The sequence below is a fragment of the Euleptes europaea genome, chromosome 8 (assembly GCF_029931775.1).
Source record: "Euleptes europaea isolate rEulEur1 chromosome 8, rEulEur1.hap1, whole genome shotgun sequence".
NCBI classification, from domain to species: Eukaryota; Metazoa; Chordata; class Lepidosauria; order Squamata; family Sphaerodactylidae; genus Euleptes; species Euleptes europaea.
This window is the reverse complement of record NC_079319.1, coordinates 43417223-43431132: the sequence shown is the minus strand read 5'-3', so window position 1 is coordinate 43431132 and position 13910 is coordinate 43417223. Positions and strand designations below refer to the sequence as shown.

Below are 13910 nucleotides of genomic sequence, written 5' to 3'. Positions count from 1 at the left end.
TTTTAAAATGATGACTTCTAAATGCTCAAATTAAAAAAGGAGGAGGATGGAGTAACTGTTAATTAGACGAGAAGTGAGGAAAACTAAAAGGAGAAGCATTGGTTAAAGTCAAGTTTTAGAATCATAGAGTTCAAAGATGCTGACCATCTACATGCTCCCCAAACATGGATAACTTACCCAACTGTAGTATAGTAGTAGATGGAGCAATTATCAGAAGCACATACATAAAAATCATACTTTTATTTTGGATTATTTACGGTAATCTGGATTAGCATTCATCCTCAATTTGGAATTCACAACCACTATTGCAGATTAGAATTAATATACTGCCTGTTAATAGACGTTGGAAGAAAGGGAAATAATCAACTCTTTAGCCATCCTACTAGTCTGTGTTAAACAATTCAACACATTTTAAATTTATTATCTATGTGAAATGATCCTTATGTATGTTGAATTTCACAGATAGAATTCCACCACGATTTTTTAATTTGGCCTGGTTGGAGCCACAGTTCTAACAGCTAATTTTTATGATGCAGTAACCAATTGGATGAAATACTGAGCAGTACTTTCAACAGAAGCTGGAAGAGCATGGATGTCATCAAAATACCTTGGGAAGTGGGTTAATAGTGCATAGGATAACTGCTGAGTTCCAGATAAATAAATCCATCCCAGTGCTAGGCAAGAAAGTTTGCATTGGGCATATATTCCTGTAATCTTGAAAAAAAAAAGTTGACATTATCTAGGATCAGGGGGCCTATTAAAGGTTTGCATACAGCGTGAATAGTGTGAGGAGACTGTCTTCCAACTGCTGGAATGTAGGAAAGACCTACTCAGTGAATGAGTAAAAGTCTGGACACAGTTTTATGATTAGACAGCATTTTTTGTTATGGGATCGCTTTAAGGTACTTGATGCTATGTTTTGCTATAAATTTCAAATTTATTGCATTAGGATTTCCAGATTTCAAGGCGGGGGAACAGGGCACAACCATAAGCATGTACTGCCACAATGAGTAAACAGAAGTTTTAATCCTCACCATTGCAAGTCAAGAAGTGCTGTAAACCTGTAGCATCCTTGGAATGAGTGGCTATTTTATATAAGTGGCATCCTGCAGTCACAAGAAAAAAATGTAGCCAATAATGTTACAGACTGGAGATCTTCTTAGAAAAAAGTTTCATTTATTATCAAATAGCCATCACCTAGGAATGTGGAAGAACACTGCATTTTGCCTTCTTGGTGTTTTGAAATAGCATTGGTAATATTAATAAGGAGATTCCTAAGATAAAAATTAGATAATTTAGTGCACAAAATCTAACAGAACATCTTATGCCTCCAGGTCCATAGTGTGAAAAACACTGTATTTCCAGCAGGGCAAATTTCCCATGTATCCCAATATCCTGGGCATATTTAAATCAGATCAGCAGCACCACAGAATAAATGTGACCAGAAGATCTAGCAGACCTTTGCCAGCATTTGATGAAGACACAGGACATTCAAAGTTGAGGCCAGCTACGGCTTCCTATATATGATTGCTGGCCTCCCTAACCCTCACCGTTGCAGTATTCAGTTCCAGTCTCCTTGCCTAATTGTAATTTATTTTACATTTAGAGGCGCCTTAAGTAATTTCAGGATATTTGGTTTATATAATTTTACAGGGCTATTTTAAATGTTGTTTTAATGGTCTTAGTGACTAAATGGGATATTATTCCCCCGTGAGCCGCTCTGAGCCTGGTTTCGGCTGGGGAGAGTGGGGTATTAAATTGAAATAATAAATAAATAAATAAATAAATAAATAATAAAGCCAATCTTCATGACTCTCCATACAAGGCGGCGTGAAAAAACAAAGACCACTAGATCGTGAGGTGTATGTATATGACAGAAATGTATTTTTTGAGATAATGACTCTTGTGTCATAAGGAAGGGTCTCATTCACTGAGTGAACAACTTTAGTCTCAATCTGAAATGAAATGTCTGTCCAAAAGGTTGTTTTGTATTCATTGTCTGAGATTCTTGTGGAGCTGGCTTTTCTGAAGGGAATTGCCAAGTCCCAGGCTATTATTCAAAGGGACGAGATTTCGCAACTTTGCTAAAAGAAAGTCAGGATGCAACCATTTAGCAGAATCATACAACTCATCATGCAATCAGCTCCTTTAGTTGACCTAGATTCACATGGGTTCAGTTCCCACTATGTAGTAATAGCAAATATTTTTACTCCATGGTCATCTGAATCCATTCTGACAGCTGAGATTGAGAACCACTACTTTTAAGGTATTTGTTCAAACATACTCCTTGTTGTTCCTTTCTTGTTCCAGAATTTCTGTCTTTTATAATTCTGATTTAATTAGGATTGGATTGTGCACAATTTGCCACAGCCATCGACTCCTTCACTTCTTTAGCCTCTTTTACTGACATGGAAGTGCACCTTGGGAAGATGTTATAGAATGAAATGAAGCGACTTTGATGTAGTCATGTGTATCAAGATTCTTTACGTACAGTGTTTGATGTACACTTGCGCTCCTGTGCATTCATAAAGCAGGCTGGTACAGTGTACATATAATCTCACCATCTAGAATGTTCAGGGTTTTATTGATGTGCACAGGCACATAGAGGCAAGAAATGATTCAGAAGAATTGAAAAGTGCAGCAAATTGCACACATACTGTGGAAAACTCCTAATTCATCACAGTTCTACTTCAGCAGCAGGATCAGCTACTTTCAAAATCCCAGAAATAAAATGATGACAACTTTGGAAATATACTGACAGGAGGGAGGATTCCTTACTTCCCCACAATCACTAATCATTTCTGAAATTGTTCAGAAGAAAAATTTCTCTACTGCTTTTGCCATCTAGTTTACCTGGAAGATTTCTTGTTTCTAACTAACTGGTGATTAATCTCTCGTGCCAATTTTATATTATCTTAATTCTGATTTCATTTTGAGATTATTGAAAGAAAGTAGTAGATTATCTTCACAGACAAGGCACAGATTTAGAGTTTCCAACTTTGGGTAAGGAAATTTCTGGAGTTTGGGGGGTTAAGTCTGGGGAAGGCAGGGTTTGGGGAGTAGAGGAACTTCAACAGGGTATAATAATACCCTTCAAATGAGTGATTTTCTCCAGAGGAACCAATCTCTGTGGTCTGGAGATCAGTTGTAATCCCAGGCCCCACCTGGAGTGACAAATTGTCTTCTGTTGCCAAGCATTTATTGTTTGTAAAATGGGCCCAGACTCGTGGCGTTATACACTTAAATCTTAAACAGAAATCTCTTGAAAGTGCAGGGATTCTGCTCTGTACCTGTTGCCAAGCATTTATTGTTTGTAAAATGGGCCCAGAGTCATGGTGTTATACACTTAAATCTTAAACAGAAATCTCTTGAAAGTGCAGGGATTCTGCTCTGTACCTGGAGTTTTCTGGCCTGCCAGCACTTTCCCCTTTTATTTCAACAGGTGATAAGTGAACCAGCAACACATAAGCATGTCCTGTTCAGTTTGTAGTGTGACCAGCTGTTTACTTGATGTGTTAGTTGTCTGTGTGCAAGGAGCTGTTTTGGAATGGGAGTGCTCAAGCATCATATAAGACTTCTGTAGGAATAGAAAAAAGAGAAGAGCACAACCACTTGTGTTCTTTCCCCCCTAAAATACCAGGCAACAAAGGAACTGTTCTGTTTACCTTGTTCATGTTGATTACAAAGAAAGAGAAAACTCATTACGAGTGATTTTTCCCATATCCATCAAGATCTTCTAATCTGAGAGTTGTTCACTATCTGTTCTTCCTCTGCCTACACAAATAGAAAAGTACTGAGAGAAGGTGAGCAGCAAAAGACATTACATTGATTTTCTTGACATTTTAACTATCCACAGCAACCAAACATTGACATTCACAATTTCAACAGCAAGGTCACAACAAAGCCTCTGGACCTAGCATCAGTCCATCAATAATACAGAAAGACTTGGTATGACTGTAAAAACAAGGAACAAATTTTATTTAAATAGGATAACCGGGTTTGATTTCCTCTCCTCCACATGAGCGGCAGAGGCTAATCTGGTGAACTGGGTTGGTTTTCCCACTCCTACACATGAAGCCAGCTGGGTGACCTTGGGCTAGTCACAGCTCTCTCAGCCCCACCTACCTCACAGGGTGTCTGTTGTGGGGAGGGGAAGGGAAGGTGACTGGAAGTCAGTTTGATTCTTCCTTAAGTGGTAGAGAAAGTTGGCATATAAAAATCAACTCTCCTCCTCCTTCTTCTTCTCCTCCTTCTTCTTCTTCTTCTTCGTTGGATCCAGACTGCTTTTACTCAGAATCTTGCCCAATTGCCCTGCTTAGTACAGATCTTGTCCTTCCTTGCTTTTGCACATTCAGAACCTGTGTTATCTATAGACCTTCTGCGGTAAGTCAAAGGGGACCATCGTTTCCTTTTCACCAATAGAAAAGTTGTTTGGATCCAGTAAAAAAAAAATTGTCCTGAGCTGTTAAATATGCCATTACCCTGTACTTGTGATATAAGCTCTTTTTAATGCATCTCAGTACAGCAACAAACACATGAATTAATTTTGATTGTACTGAGGAAGTAGTTACTATCACTAATTATTTAATGAAGTCATCTCTCATTGGAATGACAGATAAAGTGGGTAGCATTGCCAAGGTTTTAAATTCTGTGATGCATCCTTGACTACTGAGGACCTATGCCCAATGAATACATGGAGCTGCCTTATACTGAATCAGACCCTTGGTCCATCAAAGTCAGTATTGTCTACTCAGACTGACAGCTGCTCTCCAGGATCTCAGGAAGAGGTCTTGTACATCACCTACTTGCCTGGTCCCTTTAACTGGAGATGCCAGGGATTGAACCTGGGACCTTGTGCATGTTAAGCAGATGCTCTTATCACTGAGCCACAGCCCCTGTGACCTCTGATGGTGTCCTGTGTTTATGGTGCACCCTTCCCAGGTAACCAGGAGGCACGGATATTGGTTGCTTTTTGGTGCCAGCTTAAGACTTTCTTTCTATTGTTCTTTCTGTTGTTAATAGCTAAACGATGCTCTGTTTTTCTTGTTTTATATTTGGCTTTCAACTATTTTGTGGATGTTGATTTTTATGTCCATTGTTTTAAACTGATTTTGAATTTTTTTAAAAAAAATATTAGGTAGAAAGGCCATTTCCAAAATAAAAAATTTTAAATAATAGAAAAGTCTCTCCAAAAGTGATGGGTTCTTATCTTGACAGTCCATTATTTCAATTTTTTTGTTCTTTTTTGCAGATTGAACCTGCAGATGTTGGTGAAGTGTATAAGGTTCGGGTGGCTTGTGATGATTTGCCAGACTTTAAGGGCTGGCATTTGAAGTCTTTTCAGATGGAAGAGCTGCACACTAATCAGGAGGTGAACTTTGACTGCAGCTGCTGGCTTTCTGTTAGCCAAGAACACCGAGTATTGGTGAAAGAATTCCCTGCAGTGAAAGAGAACCAGAAACCTTTACCAGGTAAAAATAGCAGAGAAGGCAGGAACAATGTGAACTTGCCTTTGAAAGGGAATCAGTCAGTGCAGCAAAACCAACTATTTGTTAAAATCCCTCAGTGCTTGATAAGCCACAGTGGCTCTGAAGCAGTGCTTCAGAAAGACTGAAAATGCCTCTTAATTAAATAAGGAACAGTGTCTAACCATCCCTGTATTCCATGCGTAACTGTATGTTACACTATGTTACACTATTTCCTCTTTCCCTCCTACTGGCAGCCCCCGTATCCAGTCCCTTTTCCTGCTTCCTTCTTTCCTTCTCACCCACCAACTAACCAACCTACCTTTTATCTTCCCACATCTTTAGCGATATTTATTATTTATTTACTTACACCCCACCTTTTTCCATGATAGACCCCCCAAAGCAGCTTACAGTCATTCTCTTCTCCTCCATTTTGTCCTCACAACAACCCTATAAAGTAGGTTATTCTGAGTTTGCGAGTGACTGGCCCAAGGTTATCCAGTGAGCTCCTATGGCAGAGTGAGGATCCAAACTTAGTTTCCCCAGATCCTAGTTTGGCACTTTGACCACTATACCCCACTGGTTTCTGTGCAGTAGCCATTGTTGAATAGTAACAAGCAGCCAGACCTGGGTGAATCAAGCAAGATGTGTGGTAGCAAGTTGTTTAGTGGTTGCTGCCAGGCCTAGCCCTGGAAAGAGCCCTGCCTTTTACTAATTAAAATCAAGGCTTAGAGAATGGCAATACTGTTGTGGTTTCCTGGCCGTGGCCACTGAGGGCATTTGTTTCTTAAAGCTACATGTGCTGCTTCTATTATTTGGGGGGTTAACCCTCCTTTTTTAGATTTCAGCTTTTTCTGCAAACCTGGAGCTTTTTTCCAGGTTTCTAGAAACATCTATCTTGTCTGTTCATGGCCCCAGCTTCCGAATTTAAGGATCCACAGATGGACCACATTGGAATTAGATATATTGATTAGTATATCTGTCATGGCTGAGTGAAAACTAGCCACAGCATATGTTGTTATTTATGCAGCTGACCTGCTACAATGGGACACCTTCTGTGGGAGTGGCCAGCGAGTTGTTCCTTTCCATACTCCATCACAATGTGGGTGGAGGGTTCTGCACTTGCCCTAGAACACTAGCAAATCTCACTTGCTGATTTTACAAGCCAAATTATGGAGCAGTATAAAGCAGGGGTGAACAACAAGCAGTGCATAATTAGCAGTCAGTGAACTGAAAAAAGGGAGGTGTGGCTAGATTGGAAGAATACATACTCAGCAACATGAAAGTCATCTGTGGGTACGAATGCATGGCCTGAATGAGATTATTGGTCCTTGCACTGCCCTGATTGGCTTTATCAATGTATTTTATTCAGGAGTCCATGTGTATAGGTGATGTTTCTCAGCCCGTTCTCCTGTGAGACCATAGCCAGTTGTTGAACCTGAGGTTTCTTGTATGCTTTTCCAAATAGAAATACTTCAGTTCTGAGCTATATGAGTTTCATGCAGATCAAAGGGCCATGTCATGGTCTGGCCCCTGTAAGATTTCAAAGGCTCCTGTAGTGAGAAGGTTGGCAGGTAGTGTTACTGCTTCCCTTTTAACCCAATAGTTGTAGCAGGATTCACAAAGGGTTAACTTCTCTTTGCAAGAGCCATACGGATCCATATTTTCAACTTTGTGTTGCATTGCTCTTTCCACTGAGCTAAGGTAGCTCCTGTTGCTTCGTTCTCTGAGTCGATAGACTCTCATTTGTTGTGGCTTCTCACTTGCAAAATACATGTTCCCCTGCAGGCACTACTGCAGATGTGTTGCATTAAGTGTCATGAACAACACCTGTGTGGCATTATTAGCTACTCAGATGCCTCTCTTGGAAGCCCTCTCACCATTTTGCTTCCAGTGTATGCAGCTTCCTAAACATGAGGCTATGGAGCTGGCTGGTTATGATACAAATCATCCATTTATTCCTGTTGTGACCTTGACACTTTCCATGACAAAGGGACTGCAGTAGTCTGGCTGTGTTTGGGATACTGGAGGAGTCCAGTTCCATCTGAGGGTGCCTTGTGTCTGGAAATGTATACTGGGGAAGGTGTTTTAGCTCCTGCAGTTACTACCGTGTGTGAGTGACAGGAATGGGGGTTGACATGGGACCACTGACCATCATTGTACATTAGCTGGTTTTAATATGGGGGTGTTGGCAAGTGTGATTGTGACTGCACTTCAGCAGCAGTGTTGCCAGGGATTCTGAGGGAGTGGCAGGCAGTGCTGATTAAGTTATCCTTTGTTTCTCCTGATGTATTCGTTTTGCTTTCTACCTTTGCTTTCTGGGAAGGCATAGCATTTCAACAATATTATGTCAGCATATTGCTGGCGTGACCTTCATGTAGTACAACCATAGAATGAGCTGTTAATAGCTTATCTCTAATATTGTTTATGAACTCAAAAGAAAGCAATCCTGTGCAGCACAAAAAGAAAAATGGGCAGCAGGTGGCAATTTCTAATTATGTTGTATGCGTTGCCAAATACTGGGAATGAATATTTTGTGCAGGCATTGAACGTCGATAAAGACACGTGCTCCTTCCTTCACTACAGACACCATATCGAGATGTTTGCCAGGTTGAAAGCACAACCCCCCAAAAGGGGAGCAGCTGTACCTACAAAATAATAGAATATCAGAACATAAAGGAGCCACCAACTCTGCAAATGCTTTTATAAATGGGTTTTAACTGTATGCATGTACGTAAATAAACCAGTTCAGAGAAGGACAGAAAGGGATATAATCATGGATATATTTAAAAAATCTTGGGAAAAACATGTTTCCAAAGAGGTCAGGATATATTTTGGGACGGATTCTTATGTAGAACAACATTCCCATTATACAAATAAGGCTGGAGGTATGTGAGGAATCACAAAGGGTTAATGAGTTCTCTGCACCCTCCCAAATGGACAATAGAGCTCAGATTCAGGGCTGAAGCATACAACCCTTAATCACATATCAATCCAAACAGCAGCTACTAGAGAGTAAGTCTCATTGAACTAAATTAGACTCATTTCTGAATATACATGCTTAGGATTACACTATTAACTGCCAACTAGGGAAGTGCATGTTAACTAATTAAATCAAATAATAAACTGAAAACCATTTTCATAGATATAATTGTTATAACTAGTCTTTTTTTTAAAAAAAAAAAGTCGTACATTAGTATCACTTAAGATCAGAAGCCCTTCCTTACTCTAGTACCTTGATATCTGGTTTAAAGTTCACAGAAATCAGAGGAAACAGAAAAAGAAATAATGAGGGTTTTTCCTCGCTCAAGTTCACATGAGGCTACTGTTGGTTCAGGGGCCACAAGTGGGCCCCAGCATGGCCATTATCATAGTCAGATAATCATGGGGATGCATTTCCTGGTGTGTACCAAAGAGAGGCACCTTGGACACATCAGAAAGAGCTTCCAAGGCACCAGATGGCAGAGAGAGCTCTTGATGCATGCCAGCCACCTACTTGGCTGAGCCAGCAGCATCCCCCACCCAGAACATCAGCATTGGCAGTAGTCCAGCAGTAAGTGGAAAAAAGAACAAAGGGAAAGGGAAATGCATAGATAGTGAAAAATTGATAACTGTAGTGATGCAAGCAAGCCAACACTTTTTAAGGAAAATTAACCAAAAGTAATTTTTAAAATTAATATTCTAAATCTCCACCTGTATTGGCTGACGAGAAAAAGAAAAGAAATGGGACATAGGCCTGGTTGGGAGCGTACACCCATCAGACCCAATTCAGCCTCCCCTCCCCCGATCCCATAAGTTTATGGATGGTGGAGAATGGCCCATTAGCAGTTTAAAAATCCAGGAGGAAGGAACGATTTGGATTGGGGGGAAATGCCTCTGATCCCCTTAGGGATACTAGGAGGCAGAACAATGTGAACAGCTGCCAAACAGGCTTGTTTAGAAGCTGAAGTGATCAGGGACCCTACTAGACATTACAAACAGCACTAGTTCACCAGGGGGACTTGCAGCTATACTGCAGATGCTGGTTTGTGGTGGCAACTCATGAGTAAAAGTGCAGCAGGACCCAATTCGAATCAGGGCATGGGAGAAGAAGGAATTCCTGCCTTCTCCCCAGTGCTGTTTTCAGCTGAAACAGCCTGGGGAGGGGGATGAGGAAGTGTGTTATTTGCTGGCTCCTCTCCATGGTCCCCAGGCAGTTTCAGCCCCAAAAACAGCACTGGAGAGAAGGCAGAGCAGACGCCTGACCTGTATCAGCTGTGAGTCAGCTTCTGTCCTGTTCCCTCTTTTCCTCAGCAGCAGGCTTATAGGCAGAAAAGTTTCCAGGGCTGTAATATTCCAAAGCTGACTCTCAGCTGAGTCAGCTTCTGATCCCTCAACCCACAACTTTCCTGGGTTGCAGCAACACTGGGATCCAGCAAAGTTTCCTCAATAGGCAGTCAAAGATGATGTCCAGATGATGGATGATTATTGGGAGTCATCTCTAGATGGGCTTATTGGTGCTGAATGGAACAAACAGCTCACAAATACCAGAACAGTTTACAAATACCCCCAAATCAGAAGTGGCAAACAGGCGAGCCAAACTGGCAAGTGTTCAAGTAATCCTAATCCTAATTAACAACCCCAAAGGAACCCTTTTTATAGTTAAATTGGCAGACCTTCTAAGAGCTCAAGTGATTGTGGGGGAGAACAGGGATTGAGGAAAATGCATGCATCATACGGTTAGTGTTTCCATTTTGGAGTTTCTCTCAAACATTTTTCAGCATACCTGGGAAGTATGTAGAAATCCTGCTTCTCTATCTGGAAAGCCCCATTTTACTTCTGTACTGGTTAATATGAAGCCACCACTTGAAGTGAGATTATATAATTGAAAACTGTTCTATTGGGATATTTTATTTTGTTGGGAGACAAATGATTCTACCATGTGTTAAAGTGTTAAAATAGAATGTCTTTTTTCCTTTCCAGATCTATCATTTTATATATTACACAGCAGTACAGTATTAATGAGTCTTTTTATCCCATTATAGTGCATAAATATATCATCTATGTACACACTGGAGACCGCTGGGGGTCAGAAACCTTCGCAAACCTCTACATAACACTTTATGGTGAAAGGGGAGATACGGGTGTTAGGAAACTGCAACATTCTCTCATTACTGGAGAAAAATACCAAAGAAACAAGGTAAAAAGCAAGAAAAATATATTTTAAATACAATAAAATGTGTACCAAAGAAACAAAAAAAATTAAACAAAAATCCAGTGGCACCTTAAAGACTAACAACATTATTCTGTTTTAATCTTAAAAATCTTGCCCAATTCCCTTCTCACTGGAGCCCTCTGTACCTCATGGCTTTTTGTCCACACAGGTCTCAATCCCTTCCCAATATAGTTTTTTCAGGGGCCAAAAGGAGCTACTAAGGGGAAAGGGAAGATCGGAAAAGATGTGCTACTGCCAACAGAAAGCTGGCGGGATTTAACCCCCTATATTCACATTTGCACAGATATTGTGGTGGTAATTGACATCATATGTCTGTGCAATGAATGCCAGGAGTCAGTTTTATTTGACATCACTGAAGGGTTGCGGACAGAGAGCCATATTTTTTTCTCTTTTTTTGCAAATTGGACAGAATAAGCCTTCTATCAATCACTTTGTTATTCTGTCTGTCTTAGAAGGAAAGTGGGCATAGTTGGTCCTTCCTTCCTCCACTTTTACATTTACATCAGTTCTGAGAGTTGGGTTGGAGTAAGAGAACATGACTGACTTGAGGTAACCCAGTAACCTTCATAGCTAAGTGGTGATTTTCACCCAGAGACCTTCAGTTGTAGTTCAACCACAGTCTAATAAAAAAGTAACCACCACTGCCCTGACTCTAGCACAGACTTTGTGCAGCAGAGAAGTTACTCAGGTAACAAAGAATTTTTCCTGAAATTGCTGGGCTGCAGGAAAAGCAAGGAAACAGCATTTTTCAGGCTTGTAGAAAAACCTGTCTTGTCTGTTCATGGTTTCAATCTCTAGGTTTACGTATCCACAGATTTGGCCATGTTGATTTTTCTTCAGGTGGATTCCTTTTTGGTGGAGGCTGTCTCCTTGAGCCATTTGAAAAAGATAGTTGTAGGACATGATGGAGAAGGGTATGGAGCTGGTATATACCTGAAAATGATAACAGTGAAGAAATCAGAGAACTCAGATAAAGAATGGCTCTTCCCATGCTGGAGCTGGCTGGATACTCATATAGGAATCTATGATACCGTTTGTGATATTAAAACTATAGGTGAGTTTGACTCTAAGAAAATCCAGTAGTGGGTTGCCACATTTTCCTGGCAGAGCTCTGGTGCTTCATCAAGTGACCCTTGACCCATAACTACATGGTTATGAAAAAGAAAAAAAATTACCTGTTGAATTTATTTTTTTCCTCTCATAGTGTTGTAAATAGTACAAGAGCCCTGCCAGCAAAAATGCATATTAGCCCTTTTAGTCAGGGCTGTTTAAAAGATTACAGAGTTAATGGTGCAATTGTAACAGAATAATTCAGAGGGATTTTGACGCTGCTATTCAGGGAGCTGGCTAATGTCTCTTGTACAGGCTTTGCTTTATGATATGTTGACTTGTCAGAATCACACAGCACTTTCCTATTTATGGCCTGGTTGTGAGTGTATTTCATTGAAGCCATTTGTTATCTCCACTTGCCATTATCTCTCCCTCTAAACAGTGTTTGCAGATGATATAGTAGAATTTGGGTGGTCTTGATTGCCCCTATGTAAACAGTTAATTAGGACACTGAAGGATGCTGTCTGTTCTTGAATAATTAACATCAGAAAGGACAGCAAACCCAATAAAACCCAATTATTCAATAAAAACAGCTCTGAATCTAAGATTTAAAACCTGGAGGGGGGGGGGAGAAACATTTATGTTTTTAAAATCTGAAAGAAACATTGCAGTGACTGTATAGATGTGTTATTATTAGCAAACTGTTGCTGTGGTTATAGCAAAACCTACATCGTAGTGAGCACAATCCAGCCAAAGTTAAGCACTTTTAAGTCCCACTGATTTCAACAGCAGAAAGTTAACCATCTGGGTAACACTTTCATTGAAATCAGTGGAACTTAAAAGTGCATTCCCACACCTTTTGGGTTTTTTTTTTACCTCCACTGTCTGATTAAAAGATTTAAAAATACTTTTCGATGCTTTTTTTGCTTTGATTTTATCTCAGGTAAAAGACTGACATCTGTCTCAATACATCCTCAAATCAACATGCAGTCCTCAGGGGTGTGGATAATGGACATCATTGGGTCCGATGTGAACACTGAAACAGCTCCCATGCAGCTTACTTTCAGTTTTTATGGAGACCTGGATTGCAAAAAGTTGGCTGTTCAGATTTCAGGAAAGGCAACACAACTCAAAGTAAATCAGTATTTAATCTTATATGAAAAAATAAACTAAGAGGCTACTTGTGTGAGTTAAATGCCATCAAGTCACTTCCGACTCATGGCAACCCTATTAATCAAAGTCCTCCAAAATGTCCTATCTTTGACAGCCTTGCTCAGATCTTGCAAATTGAGGGCTGTGGCTTCCTTTATTGAGTCAATACATCTCTTGTTGGGTCTTCCTCTTTTCCTGCTGCCCTCAACTTTTCCTAGCATTACTGTCTTTTCCAGTGACTCTTGTCTTCTTATAATGTGACCAAAATACAATAGCCTCAGTTTAGTCATTTTAGCTTCTAGGGTCAGTTCAGGCTTGATTTGATCTATAACTCACTGATTTGTTTTTTGGCAGCCCATGGTATCCGTAACACTCTCCTCCAACACCACATTTCAAAGGAATATACTTTCTTCCTATCAGCTTTCTTCAATGTCCAGCTTTTACACCCATACATAATAACAGGGAATACGATGGCATGAATTGACTTAATCTTGGTGGCCAGTGACACATCCTTACACTTCAGAATCTTTTCTAACTCCTTCATGGCTGCCCTTCCCAGTCTCAGTCTCCTTCTGATTTCTTGGCTGCAGTCTCCCTTTTGGTTGATGATGGAGCCAAGGAATAGAAAGTCTTCAACAATTTCAATTTCCTCATTGTCAACCTTAAAGTAATTCTCCTGTAGTCATTACTTTTGTCTTCTGGATGTTCAGCTGTAGTCCTGCTTTGTCACTTTCTTTTTTAACTTTCAGCCGTAGTCGTTTCAAGTCTTTGCTATTTTAGTATCATTGGCATATCTCAATTATCTTGTGTGTATACTTTAAAAATATAGGATAAATATAGGATTAATTTCTTTTCTGTTGCCAATGTTATATGAAAATTTCAATATGATCAATACAGTGCTCAGAATCAGCCATGTGAATGATACTATTGCTATTTTAAATTGACATTTGATAAATATGTGGAGTGTTGCTTTAAGTGGTTGAGAATGATAAAAATCAAATGCAATTGACAGGTGAATTGTGTTACAC

At 40.0% G+C, this 13910-nt stretch overlaps 1 protein-coding gene and 1 non-coding gene across 2 annotated transcripts in view; one reads left to right on the top strand and one right to left on the bottom strand.

The window, feature by feature from the left end:
- The window catches only part of RP1 (RP1 axonemal microtubule associated), a 219783-nt gene that overhangs the window by 132742 nt on the left and 73131 nt on the right, over positions 1-13910 (top strand). The window contains exons 32-35 of the mRNA XM_056854917.1: positions 5252-5471; positions 10490-10644; positions 11521-11734; positions 12674-12864. Of these exons, the coding sequence (XP_056710895.1) occupies positions 5252-5471; positions 10490-10644; positions 11521-11734; positions 12674-12864 (780 nt within the window). The remainder of the gene's footprint in view (positions 1-5251; positions 5472-10489; positions 10645-11520; positions 11735-12673; positions 12865-13910) is intronic.
- TRNAV-AAC (transfer RNA valine (anticodon AAC)) lies at positions 4824-4896 on the bottom strand. Its single transcript has one exon. It is a non-coding gene; the product is annotated as a tRNA-Val (tRNA).